General features: G+C 53.2%; 1 protein-coding gene across 1 annotated transcript in view; it reads left to right on the plus strand.

Moving 5' to 3' along the window:
- The window catches only part of TMEM132C (transmembrane protein 132C), a 196,992-nt gene that overhangs the window by 158,520 nt on the left and 24,776 nt on the right, over positions 1–13,696 (plus strand). Inside the window, exon 5 of the mRNA XM_087857167.1 lies at positions 10,398–10,541. Within this exon, the coding sequence (XP_087713293.1) occupies positions 10,398–10,541 (144 nt within the window). The remainder of the gene's footprint in view (positions 1–10,397; positions 10,542–13,696) is intronic.

Here is a 13,696-nt window from a genome sequence, read left to right on the forward strand (position 1 = left end):
GACGAGCCGTGCAGTGGAGCTGGGTGTCCACACTCGCCTGGTGAGAGGGAAAATCACGCCAGTGGGTAGAATTTTAAGAGGTGCCCCTGCAACACCCCTGTGTGTACATAAGATACTCCTAATCACAGGATTATGTAAATTGCTGACCACACCTAACAAAGTCAGTTTGTTAATCTGATGGCCCTCCTCCGATGCCTCTGCATCCAGAACCTTCATTTCAAACACCTTCCCTAATCAGCATACCAATTGGTTGCTGGGAGGCCAGTGCATCATTTTAACTAGGATGCCTTGATTTGGGAAAATGAGTGCTCTTCTGGAGTCTTTTTTTTTTTTTTTTTTTTTTTTTTTTTTGCTATTGCACATTAGGGTGAATTGTCAGTCTCTGCTGGAGGCCTGCTCTCCCTACCGCCCTGCTGTCGCCTCGCTAAGCTGACAACAGTGGCATTACCACCATCCCCTGCCTTTCCCAACATGCAGGCCACCAGCTAGGACCCTGGCCTTCTCATGGTTACAACACTAGAAATGTCACCTGCTGGTGTAGCAAGCAACAGTCTTTGTGCACTGGCTCAAGTGTGCAAAGGAATATCTTCATGAGTTAGCCTCAGGTTTGCCTGAGTTTAACAGAAAACTCTCAAAACCAATAGCTACAACATAAAGGAAGTTTATCTCACATATGTAAGTAAGTCCAGGGCCACCCCTTAGCTATCGGAGATTTAGGCTTCTCCTATCTCTCTACCCCACCCCCAGTGCTCGGTGAGTGGTTGTCATTTCCGGGTTTGTCTCATGGTCCAAGATGGCTGCTCATGTTCCAGCCATTGTGTCTGTATTCCAGGTAGCTGGACAAAGGACAGAAAGAAGGGAGTCCAGCTCCCATGAAGCAGATTTCCTCAAGTGCCATGTAATATTTCCACTTACATTTGGACTAGAACTCTTCTCAATCTTTAAGCAGCATCAGGATCACCTGGAGAGATGGTCAAAACACAGGCAAATGGGCTCCACCCCCATAGTTTCTGACTTAAGTATGTGGGGGTGAGGCCCAAGAATCTGCATTTCTGAAGTTCCCAGGCAATGCTGCAGCTGCTGGTCTGGGCAGCACACCTTGAGAAGCTCTGTGCTAAGACTGTCACAGGAGCACTCCTAGCTGCAAGGGAGACTGAGCTGTTTAGTCTGTTAGCGGGGTCCTCTTCCCCCACCCCGCTTCCCAAAACATTGTAGCTCTGTTACTAAAGAAAAAGAGGAGAATAGATACCCAGTGGTGAACAGCCCCTTTTTGCTACAATGTCATTCATTTTTATTTCCTCCAAACCAAATCACTTTATTTCTCTAGCCATGGCCTTTTTCAGGCCACTTCTGGGATTCAGAGGTTTTTTCTGTGTTGCTGCACAGACACACCAGACAGCCACTTCTCCTGCCTCTTCCCAGAAGAAGGGCCATCCAGAAATGGGTGCTTGCTCCCTCTCCCGCAACCCAAACGCCAGGACAGGGACCTTTCTGCTGCAGAGGGATGGGGTGAGGGGGAGCCCCCTTTTCCCTCCTGATTTTGGCCAAAATGCTTTGCTGTCTTGGGAATTTGGGGAGGCTGTTTTGCCTGCCCAAATGTCTCAAAAATTCAAATCTCTCAACATATTATCCTGCCAGACAGACCTCACCACAGTTTGGCTGGAAAGAATTGGGGGGGGGAAGCTCTTTTACTTCAGGGAAGGGGAGCTTTATCACTCCCTGGAAGGTAAGTCCTAGACCCCCAGGTCACTGAGTGGTCAGCGCCAGCAGGCTCCCCCTTGCTCACACCCTGGGGTTCAGCCTCAAGGTCTGCAGCCTGCAAGCAAAGCCCATTCCCACCGCTCTTGGGGGTCTGGCTGATGGTCCGTCCTGATCGAATCGAAAGCTTAATTAAACGGGTCCTCCATCGACTTGCAAGCAATGCTGAATTCATTCCCAATTCAGTTACAGTTGAATGCACACCATCTCCAGCCGAGCGCTCAGGGCTGATCTGCTGACTAGGAAATCCAGAGTTCCGGCTCTGGGACTTTGTTTCCCGGACGGGGCTAGTGTTCACGGAGTGGTCCCCTTTATGCCGAGCACTGAGCCGGGGGGTTTGTGTACCTTCTCCTCAGGTTCTCAGAGGACCCCTGGAGGAAGATGGGATTATCCCATTTCACAGAGGAGGAAGACAAAGCACAGAGAGGGGGCAGGACCTCGAATGCCACACAGCAAGTGTGCAAACGGCAAGATGGGTGCTCTGATTTCATGTTCCCGGAAGCAATGAGGGTCTCAGCCCCCCTGACTGCCGGCAACTGGACTCTTTTCTTGATTTCCAAACCTGGGCCTTTGATCTCCCCAGAGCCTGCTGCAGAAGGACTTGACCCCCAGAGGAACAGGACGGGAACAGGGGAGGTCCCCAGGGGATGCACCAAGAGCCCCATCATTTTAGGAAAACGATCTTGTCCAGGGATAGGCATCGTTTTTCCGGAAAGGGCTAGATAGCAAGTATTTTAAGCTGTGTAGGGACACATACGGTGTCTATGACATATTCTTAAAGCCTTGAGAAATTCAAAAACCATTCTTGGCTCCTGAGTTTCTATAAAAGCAGACCATGGGCAGGATTTGGCCCCTGAACCTTGTGAATCGGTCTGCAAAAGTCTAACTACTATTTGCAAGGTTGTATTTGCAACCTTCCCTTCCTGCAAATATTTAAATTAATTAATTAAATTTTTAAAAATTAATTCTAAGCAGCAGCACCTGCTTGCCGTCTCCACCCCAGCATTGACACTGAATCGGGAAACTGTAGACTTCCTGTTAATCCAGTTTACTTTGAGCCTCCTTCCTCGGGGAAGATATGAAACTCTCAGTCCGCAATCGGAGGATACCCCAGCAGGACATGCTGGGCTCTGCCTGCATCTGTGATGGTGGGGGACGCATGGATTTCAGAGCCCCTGGCTCATCGTACACCCATCACAGGAATGGACTGCTTCTCTGGCCACAGGCAGAGAGAAGGAAGCTTGGATTTGAGTTACTGGAAGCTAGCAAAGGGTTTGGATAGAAGCGGGAAGTATTCTCATGCCCCCATCCAGTGGCTCCTCTGGAGTCCAAGGCAAGATGGGCCACCTGTCCGTCACACCCATACTCACCCACCACTGCCTCATTTTCTAGGCTGTCCATGCGGTGTGGAGGGAGACAACCACATGCGTGGTACGTACAATATGTACATCTACCCAGAGAGACGGACATCCGTAGATTCACAGGCTGTCTCTCTGCAGCACAGACTGAAGCTGCAGTCCTCAGGCAGGATTCTTCCTTGGGAAGCCTCAACTTCGCATCTAAAGACCTTCGACTGATTAAACCAGACCCACCCAGATTCTCTAAGATAATCTGCTTTCCTGACAGTCAACTGATTACAAGCATGAATCACATCTGCTGAATTTTGTCTGCATGGAAGCACCTAGACTAGTGTCTGGTGGAATACTGGGGACTGTCACCTGGTCAGGTCGGCACGTAACCACCCGTGTCTTGGCAAGAATTTCAGGAGAAGGCGCTCTCCGCGCTGTTGCTGAGTTTAGTGGAGGACATGACCATGTGCCGTGGTATGGCAGGATCAAAGGGGAAGCGTGCGTGCCCCTCAGCCCAGCAATCCTGCGGGTGTGTACACAGAAGGGGAGAGCTCATTGTCATGGCAGAGTCTGAAACTTCCTGACCTCCCGTCAGAGGGCGAACAGAAAAGCAGAACACGGAGAAGCCATCTGATGGACGTCTAGTTGCTTTCTGAGACAGAATTAGATTTGCGTGTGGATGTGGGTCTCAGTCGAGAGCTATGGTCCTGCCAGGTGGACACGGACAGATCGGGAAGACGTGACGGTGAGCAAAATAAAGTAAGCGGAGGGAAGTCCAATATGATATACTGGTGTAAACCGCATGGAACATATGTTTCTACAAAACGTAAATGGAGGGAACAATGCTGTAGTTTCTCAACATAGGTGGGAACGTGATAAAAGTCCAAAATCTCAGACGCCAAAGATGTACAAGAAGTTCCCAATGGCGATGCCTCTGGGGAGCGTAATCGGGAAACTGGATTGGAGGAAATGAGAGATTTCAGAGTTATGAGCCCTGTTTTCTCTCTTTTACAAAAGGAAAAAAAAATCTGAAAACACAAAATGCAGTAACATTCTGTCGTTCCAGATTTTGCGTGTTCGATGCTTGCGACATACGCGTCCTATTTTTTATCTTCTATCCATAACACACACAGCGCGGAGGCATGGGCTCACCTCTGTGTGCTGATTGCCCGGCCCTGCACACCTCCCGGTCGTGCGGACCTGCTGCCTTCCCGGTCCACGCGGACTCTGTTCCGAGCCCTGACGGGCAGCTCGTAAACTATCAGAAGTAATCTTCACAACAACACTAATTATTCCGAGGTTCACAGCCCAAGAAGCAGATGCTTGGAGAACTTAAACAATAGCAGGAAAGGGGCAGAGCCAGCACTCACGGCCGTTCTGTTCCAGGTTCTCACGCCCCCAGAACAGGTGTTTCAGCCCCAGAGGTGTGCCTTCAAACCTGATGAGGCCACCTGTGTGCTTTGTACCCCCAACAAGCTACTTGATCAGCTCTGGGCCTCGGTTTCCCCATCTGTGGACCAGGGATAGTAAGACTACCTGCTTCGTGGGTTGCGGGTAGAGATGACAATGTTGAGCGACACCTGGCTCGTAGCAAGAGCTCCCCAGATGTGACCTGGGGGTTTCATTAACCTCATTAATTAACCCCTCTCCATGGCTCACAGGCTCTTCTGCCTTGAGAGAGGTTGTTTCTGCCCAGTCTGGAACATTCTCGATTCAGTGGGTCCTGTCCTCGGACCCTCAGTAGATTTGAACCCCCACCGTTGGATTAAAGGCCAGGTGTCCGGCCTCGGAGCTGCAGATGACGCCTCTGGGTGTGTGACCCGAGGGTGAGCGGGACCAGGTGCTCCTCAGAGGCCCCGCGGCTCACCTAGGACCAAGCCAGGCATGACCCCTGCCATCGCCTTCCCATGGCTCTGCTTTCCTTCCTCCTTCTGTGCTGAGAGATGGCTCGCATGCCATTAAAGGCACGGTCTTCCAGTCCGTGATTGAGCGGTTCTTGGTACATTCACGGAGTGACGCTGCCACCACTACCCGGTCCCAGAAGGTTTCCATCACCTACAGATTCGACTCCTGCCCTTTGAACCGTCGCCAAGCCTTCCCCTCCCCCCGCTGCCGGCAACCCTCCATCTCCACGGATTTGCCGTCCTGGACACTTCGTGTGGATGGGACCCAGCACCGTGTGGCCTTCCGTGTGGCTCCTTGCACCCAGCACCACAGTTCTGAGGTCCGCTCACGGGGGCACGGTCCGCGGGTCATCACTGTCTGTGGCTGGGTGTGTCCCGTGCGTGGACGGAGCACGTTTGCACGTCCCTCTTGTTCTTCCCAAGAGTGTTATCAGGGTCAGTGCCCACCCCCTGTCTGTTTCACACTCCAGAAGTAATTCCATGTTCTTTCTTTATTTAAAAATTAAATATACGATTTGTAAAAATACAGAAAACGGCCAAAGCAATTTACATTTATGAGGGCACCTCACACAACAAAGCATGTTTTCTCGGAAGCCTCAGGCTTTCTTCAAATTTGAAATGACAGTGATTTAAAGTCCCCGACTTTACTGATTCTTTTCAGCAGAGGAGGACTGTGGTGGAAGGGGGTGCCGGGCGGGGAAACCCCGGAGGAGGAGAGAGGAAACGCTTCCCCGTCAGAGTCGTGCCTCCGTCGTGCCAGGGCAGCCGGGGCCCACGGGCAGGGGACACCGCGCTCGCAGGGGACGACTGCCTTCTGTGAGCTGAGCGGTGCACAGCTCCCGGGGGCCACAGGCAAGGCTGCACCGGCTCTGGCCAGCCCTGCACCGAGGTGCTGCCCCGGTTCCCGGGTTGGGGGCTTGGCGGTTTCTGAAAGCAGGACAGTCGCATGCATTTCAATAGTGTCCTCGGCATCTCATCTAAACACTGAATTAGCCTTGACTGAAGCAGGATTTGGGAGAACAGCCAGCCCCATGCACCGCTGTGTCTGCCGTGTCCATTCATACATGTGCGTGCACACACACACACACACACGCATGCATACACGCACACACATGTGCACACACACGTGCACACACACGTGCACGTTTTGGCTCTAGGAAAGCTTCCCTCCATCCCGACACACCCGTCTCCCAGGTCTTTGGGGCCAGACGTGCGCCCTCTCCTGCCAGACTTGGCCGACGTGCCCCATCCACGCCTGCGTTTCTCTCTGTTCTCCCTGGTTCCACAGTGTTTGCTGTGGCTTTCCATAATCCCACAATTTCAGGGAAGCAGGAAACTACCGTCCAATCTGAAAGCGGCTCCTTTGCAGAGGTCAGGGATTCACGCAGGTGTTTCTATCTCCTGACCTCTCGAGTGGCCCAGGCCTCCCTTGGAGAGATAGCCAGGACTCCACCCCAAGGACTCGGTCCCACAGCCCGTCTCCCACCTCTGTCTTCCCCCAGGGTCTGAGCCTCACCACCTCTGGCTGCCTCTGGAACATCACGCCTGTTTTCGTGCCGACAGGGTCTGCCCCCTTTCTTCATGATAGCACAGACTGCTTCTCGAGGTCCCGATAAAGGACGTGTCTTGGCCCCACTTTGCAACTTACTGTCCAGGGCTGTGTTACAGCACAGGACCATCTTCTGGGGCTGCCGTAACACACAACCCCGGGCTGGGGCTTCCTCAACAGAACGTTCATGGTTCCGGAGGCTGGAAGTCCAAGATCAAGGTGTCCATGGGCATGGTTTCTCCTGTGGTCTCTCCTTGACTTGCAGATGGCTGTGTCCCTGGTGTCACTTCCTATTCAATAAGGAACCAGTCCTATGGGATTGGGTCACCCTATGGCCCCATGGAACCTTGATTACCTCTTTAAAGACACTTCCTCTCTGTAAATACAGTCACACTGAGGATTAGGGCTTTGACATATGGATTTGGGGTCAGGGGCACAATTCAGTCCACAGCACACACAGATCCTGACCTCGAGAAATCCCAAGTCTCACCTGGAGAGCTAAAACAAGCATCCAGCTCATCAAGGGACCCTTACCAAAACGTGCCCTTAAATACTTGCTAAGTGATTATAGGAACACCACCAGGTGCTGGAAATAAAAATGTTCAAAACTGAACTTACCACCAAAAGCTGTTTTCCTGCCGTTTCAGCAGATGGTCTCCCTTTGTATCGGTCAGGAGGATGTAGGATGTGCGGCAGTAACAAGCAGCCCTGAGGTCTCCAGCATTTACTCTCATTTCTTTAAAAAAAAAAAAAGTTTTATTTGAGAGAGAGCACACGGGTGGGGGGGAGCAGAGGGCGAGAGAGAATCTCCAGCCGACTCCCTACTGAGCACAGAGCCCCACATGGGGCTCGATCCCACAACCCTGAGATCACAACTTGAGTTGAAACCGAGAGTCGGGCACTCAACCCACTGAGCCATGCAGGCGCCCTATTCTAGACTCCATACCTAGAGCTGGTCCACAGAGGGGCCCCTACTCAGTCAGACACAGCCTCAGGTGACGGAGCAGCTACCATCTGGAATACTTGTGGTCACTCTGCTTCAGGAAAAGACCCTACAGGAAGGTGGGGCACTGCTCTTGCCCAGGAGTGACCCACGCCATGTCAGCTCACAACACCGACCAGAATTAGTCACGTGGCTCCCACCAACCACACAATCTCTGTGCAGGAAACACAGTTTCACGGTGCGTCCCAAGGTGGCCAGAAGCCAGAAGGCAGGGGGGACTGAGGTTTGTCTGCACAGGTCAGCCTTGTGGGGCACAGTGCAGGGCAGGCTGGATGTGGAGGGACCCAGGGAAGACACTCGGCACGTGACCTCCACCGCAGCACCTCTCCAGCCGAGCCCACCAGCCCATGCCACCTCCCTGGCCACAGTTCAAACAGGGACGCTCGACTCATTTCGAGCCACTGCCCCCAACGCTTCCTCCACCCATCTACAATCTCCGTGACTGTTAATTCTCTGCTCCTGCCCTTTCTGGCGGCCGGTGAGACCTATACCACGTCCACCCCGCCTGAATCTTGACGCGATTCAGATAGGAAGGATAGGAAGTGTTGGGTGGAGGAGTGTGTATGTGTGCACGTGTGTGTGTGTGTGTGTGTGTGTACCTGCAGTGACCGTTAGGAAGCTAATCACAATTAATCCGCGAGGGAGTTTGCTGCCTTAATGAAGCCATTAGCCAAAGACCATTCTGAGAGAGAAAATGTAAAGACTGAGCTCCGAGCACATTACCTGTAATGAACCTGAAAATGGACTTGGGGAATTTCTGCGGTATTCTTAGCATCTGTAATGGCCAGTGCGCGAGCCGTCAGATTGCAGCCCCAGCGCTGGGAATCCTGTGGATCCAGAAGACCCAGCGGAGGGTTATTTAACTGCTGTCTGGTGGGTACCAGCATCAGAGAGAGGCTGGGACTCCCCTCGTAACTGATGACTCTTTCAGCTGTGCTTCTGTTTAAGGCAAAAGGTCATTTCTGTGCCAATTGCTTCCCCGGAGAAAGAAGTGAGAAAATCTCTTCCCTTACAACTCCTGCTTCAAAGGGGAGCGGTGTTTCTGGAGACAGACTTTGGGAGGAATTGGCCCAAAGGTAAAAGGTGCTGATACATGTCCCAAAGCCCCAGACCTTTCTTCCTTTTCTTTCTTTTTTTTTTTTATCTTCATTTGGCCCTAAAAGGGAGAATGACAGAAGTGCCTCTAGACTCAAACGAGAAAGTACTTTCTTTACCACTTTGAACATGACTACATGTGTGGGAGCCGCGATGCTAATCGTTCTGCAAGAAGTTGGTGTGAACGGGGTGAGGCCGAGTCCCCACAGCTGTGGAGGAGGGGGTTCCCAGGGGCAGCAGGGCAAGAGCCTTTGGTGTGCTTCAAAGTCTGCATGAAAGATGGCGCCCCAGTGGGCTGGCGTCCGTCACCGAGGTGCAGCAGTCCTGGGCATCGGGGGATAAAAGTGACGGGCTCACTGATCTAGGAGCGGACGTGTGCTGTTTCTCTCCTTTGCCGGGTGGGAATCCCTTCACTCCCTCTTCTTCTCGTAGTGACCGTTTTCCTGGGTAAGCCTGTGAGTCACGGGGGCGCCATCCTCCCCCGTACGAGGGATGGGCATTTAACCCCCGTGAGACCAACCAGACTGTCCCCCCAGAGAATGCAGATCCTCTGTGGGGGGGACTCGGGGAGAGAAATGGCCAAAGCTGTTCACTCCGCTCCACCTGGAGACGCTGCCCCTTCTTCCTGGTTTCCAGTATCCTGGGAGCGGATGGGGGGCCTGCCTTTCCAAGGCCTGCTGCTGCTTTTCCTTTGACCCTGGAGTGGCCCAGGACCCAACTGGTAAGAACCTGCATTAGTTCCCTATTGCTGTACCATGTTAACACCTGCTGGATATATCACAGTTCTGGGCACCGGAGTCAGAAATGGGTCCTATGGGGGCGCCTGGGTGGCACAGCGGTTAGGTGTCTGCCTTCGGCTCAGGGCGTGATCCCAGCGTTATGGGATCGAGCCCCACATCAGGCTCCTCCGCTATGAGCCTGCTTCTTCCTCTGCCACTCCCCCTGCTTGTGTTCCCTCTCTTGCTGGCTGTCTCCATCTCTGTCAAATAAGTAAATAAAATCTTTTAAAAAAAAAAAAAAAAGAAAGAAATGGGTCCTATGGAGCAAAAATCAAGGTGTCAGCAGGGCTGGGTTCCCTCTGGATGCTGTAGGGGAGGATGTGTCCTTTTCCAGCTCCTAGGGCCCCCCCACCTCTCCTAGGTCATGATCGTATCCCTCTGACCTCTGCCTCGGTCCCCTCCCTCGCCCCATCTTCCTCTGACCCTCACGGTCACCTCCTATAAAGGACCCTTACGATTCTGTTGGGTCTGGCACTGGATAACCTGCCCATCTTGAGATCCGTCTCTTAATCACAACAGCAAAGGCCCTTTGACCACAGAATAGAACAGACTTGCCAGCTCCGGAGATTAGGGCTCGGGTTTGGGGTGGGGAGGAGTGTTACTCAACCGACCACAGCTCCTTCCTGCTCAGACTAGCCAGAGCTCGTTTCTGTTGCCTGCAACCCAAACCCAACCAATGCACCACTTCCACTTGGTCTCTGCGAAAGAAAAAGAAATACGTTTCAGCCGTTGTAGCTGGTAGCTAAGAAGATGGTCCTACATAAACTGTTAATGTTTGTAAAATGTTACATTGTTGTATGTTCTTGGAAAATTGTCCCAAAGAATGGCCTTTTGCCCCCAAGTTCCCAAGGGGAGCGCCACGGCATCTTGTTCTCAACAAGGACCACCTGGAAGGTTCCCCCTGGTGTTCAAGAGCACTGACTTGCCCCCTTGACCCAGTACGTCTGATTCTTCCGGCAGGACACTGAAATTCTGAACACCGCCATTCTCACGGGAAAGACGGTAGCCCTGCCCATCAGGGTGGTCTCTGTGGAGGAGAACAGCGCCGTGATGGATATCTCGGAGTCGGTGGAGTGCAAGTCCACAGATGAGGATGTCATCAAGGTAAGCGCCCCCATCCGTCATCTGCATTGACCCGATGGCAGCTTCCCTTGGGCATCCCATTCGCTAAGAAGGTTCAGCCCCCGGAAATAAGAAACTCAGCTGGTGGGTTTATGTACGCCACACTTGCAGTCGCTCCACTAAATTTTCCCATTTCAATTTTTCCATGTCGTCATCACTCCCGATCCGGTGTTCATCAGGTCTGCTTTGGGCTGTGGTTCAAACCCCGAGTACGCACAGTAAGCAAGCAGGTGATGGCAGGGGGGCAACGGTAAGCCAGACGTGCCCTGGGCTAGAAGGATGACCCGTCCTCGGCTACGGCTAATCGTGGCCACGAGTAAATGGAGCTCTTTATTGCCGTCTCTTCGAGAGAAACAACACATCTGGATTTTATGTAAAGATCACTTGCGTTCCCGCATGGGCAACCAATTATAATATTTTTCATGGGCAAAAAATACATCTGCAACGTGAGTCCGGCCCATGGGGCAGCTGTTGGAACCACTGATAGGACAGACCATGAACCATGAGTCAAATCCTGCCCACCCTCCTTTGTGTAAATAAAGTTTTATTGGAACATGGCCGTTCAAACCTATTTCTGTATTGTCTGTGGTGGCTTTTGTGTGACCATGGGAGGGTCCCACCGTGATGACAGACACCATTGGGTCCGCAAATCTAACACATTTATTATTTCTCCCTTCCAAGGAAAAGTTTGCCTACAGCAATCTGCTCTAAAGTTTCTTGAGGGAATGACCGTAATTCTTGGTCCTTTCCACCAACATTGGCTGCGATAATGAACCCACAATGCTTGCTCAAGGAGTAAGACAGCGTGAGGGCTGTTCCAAGCCAGAAATGAACCGTTTGGCCTTTTTCCATATGTTTTGTAGTCCTGGAAACACACCCAGAAGAAAACATAAAGGTCCAAGGCAAGCAACCAAACAAAGCTTTTTCCCCTCACCAGGGTCCGACACAGCACCAGCGTCCTCTCTGCTGTTAAAAGCAGCACGTGTAAGTCAAAGAGAACCGTACAAACCTCTGAGTGCAGGGATTGGGACGGGAAGATCGTTCCCTGCAGCCGGCAGCCCCCGCTCAGCTACGGCGGCCACTGCTCTCGGAGCCTCGGGCCTCGGGCGGCATGCAAGCCGTCTGGGTTACGACAACCTCCGGCAGCGGCAAGGGGCCCCAGCAACACCAGCATATTCTCCCCGCTTTCTGACTGTTGCACACAGCGTCTCGAGGGAGGGATGCTTTTTCCTAATACCCCCAGGAGTGATTTCTGGGCTAACGGCGGCCGCAAGCCCACGGCGCCTTACAGAAGACCCGGAGGCCTGTGCGGGGAGCGGGAGGGACGAAGTTGTGAACCACACCAAGGGAAGCAACGTGAGCCACGCGTGTGGTTTAAATGTCTCCGATAGTCACATTCGGGAAAGGAAGAACACATGAAGCTAATTGTTTTTGACGCATGTGTTTAACCCACTATTTGAAAAGCATGATCATTCAACATGTGATCAATATAAAAATTATGAACGCGCCGTTTCGTGCTTATGGCGCCCAGTGTCCGAACCCAGTGTGCATCTACACGTGGGGCACACATCCGACCCGACCCAGGGCTCCCCGGCCGCCGTGGCGAGCGGCTCCTCCGTTGGGCGCAAAGATCTCAACTCGGGGGCAGGGTTTCACCATGTCGGCGCTACGGATATTTTCTGCCAGGCGGTTCTTCGTTAGGGGGCTGTCCTGTGCGCTGGAGAGCCCCTGCTCTGAGGGGACCATGCTGTGTTTCTGGCTGGACAGTCACCCCACTTTCTTGGCCAGGCCGAGGTGGGGGGGAGGCCCTTGGCGGGATCTGGAGCCCACCCTGCCCCAGCCACGGTCACGCACCCCGACCTTGGCCACCATCGGTCTTTGTGACTGATTTGCAATTCCCTAAAGAGCCAGGACCCCTGGTAAGGAAGTGTGACCCTTTGAAAGGACACGTTCACACGGATGGCTTTTCTGGATGGGTTAAAGGGTCCATCTGTGAGCCGACAAAATCCCAGAAGCAAATTTCGCTGCAGTTGTTGGTGTAACTATCTTCAGCTGCTCTTAAATGAGTTTGTCGTGGAGCCGTTACTCACTGCTATTTTAGAGAGTAGGAAAAGAGAAAGCTGGTGTTACTGGTATTTCCAGGAATATACTAGTATTTCTAGGAATAGATTCAGAAACAAATGTACCCGAACTGAACTAAAAATTGCCTCCTGAAACGACTCCGGAGTTGCTGCCCCAGGCTGCTGACGAAACAACGGGTCGTCCCGGGTCAGCAGGAGCCGAGAGGGGACGTCGGCCGGGCTTGGAGGACTCAGACTCCATCCCCAGGACGCAGACGCGGCCCGTGGTTCGGGGTCTGGTGAGGTCAGAGCTGGAGGGGCATGGCTTGGGGCGCCGTGGAGAGGGGGGCGGGGAGGGACCGTGTGGTGAGTACCTGGCCCGCAGCAGGGGCACTAGGGTCCGGACTCGGACCCACCCGAGCCCTGTACATGATGCCAAAGGCTCCAACACCCGCCGTGTGTGCAAGCGGACACACCAACCTGCCCCGGTTTGCTGCCGAAGGCGAGACTCCTGGTCGGGGACGGAGGGCGGCCAGGGTTTCTGCGCCTCCTGCCCCAGATGCCTGAGCTCTTCTCCCCACGGGGCCGAGCCAGGGGCCATGCTAGGGACCCCTGCACACGCAGGCTGGGTTATGAGAAGAGCACTGGGCTTTGGGGCCTGAGTCCTGAGTAACGACCACAGACCGGACCAGGCTGGGACCTTGATCTGGGACGTCCGGCCTCCCACGCGGGGGGAGCCGTGCGCCTTCGAGCCACATGGTCAGAATAGCCGATGGACTGAGGCAGAAAGCCTGCCCATCCTTCTCCCCGGAGAAGCTTGTCCACGAGCGTGCCTGCTCTGCGCTCTTCAAGGGGACCTTACCTCTGCCTTCCGAAGCTGCTCGCTAGATGGTGTCCTTGAAAAGACCATTCAGACAAAGGCAGTCGAGGCTTTGTTTGTAAGGAGTGCAAGAGAACTATGGAGGGTTTCTTCCAAAACCTTCCTGGCCTCACCGTTCCGAGCTCTGCAGTGTTGGGCAATCCGTACATCCTCTCCCCAGCCCAGGCTCCTTCGGAAAGTGGGGGCGGTCACAGTCC

This window comes from Ursus americanus, chromosome 30 (assembly GCF_024610735.1).
Source record: "Ursus americanus isolate L20-20 chromosome 30, mUrsAme1.1.p, whole genome shotgun sequence".
In the NCBI taxonomy this organism is placed as follows: Eukaryota; Metazoa; Chordata; class Mammalia; order Carnivora; family Ursidae; genus Ursus; species Ursus americanus.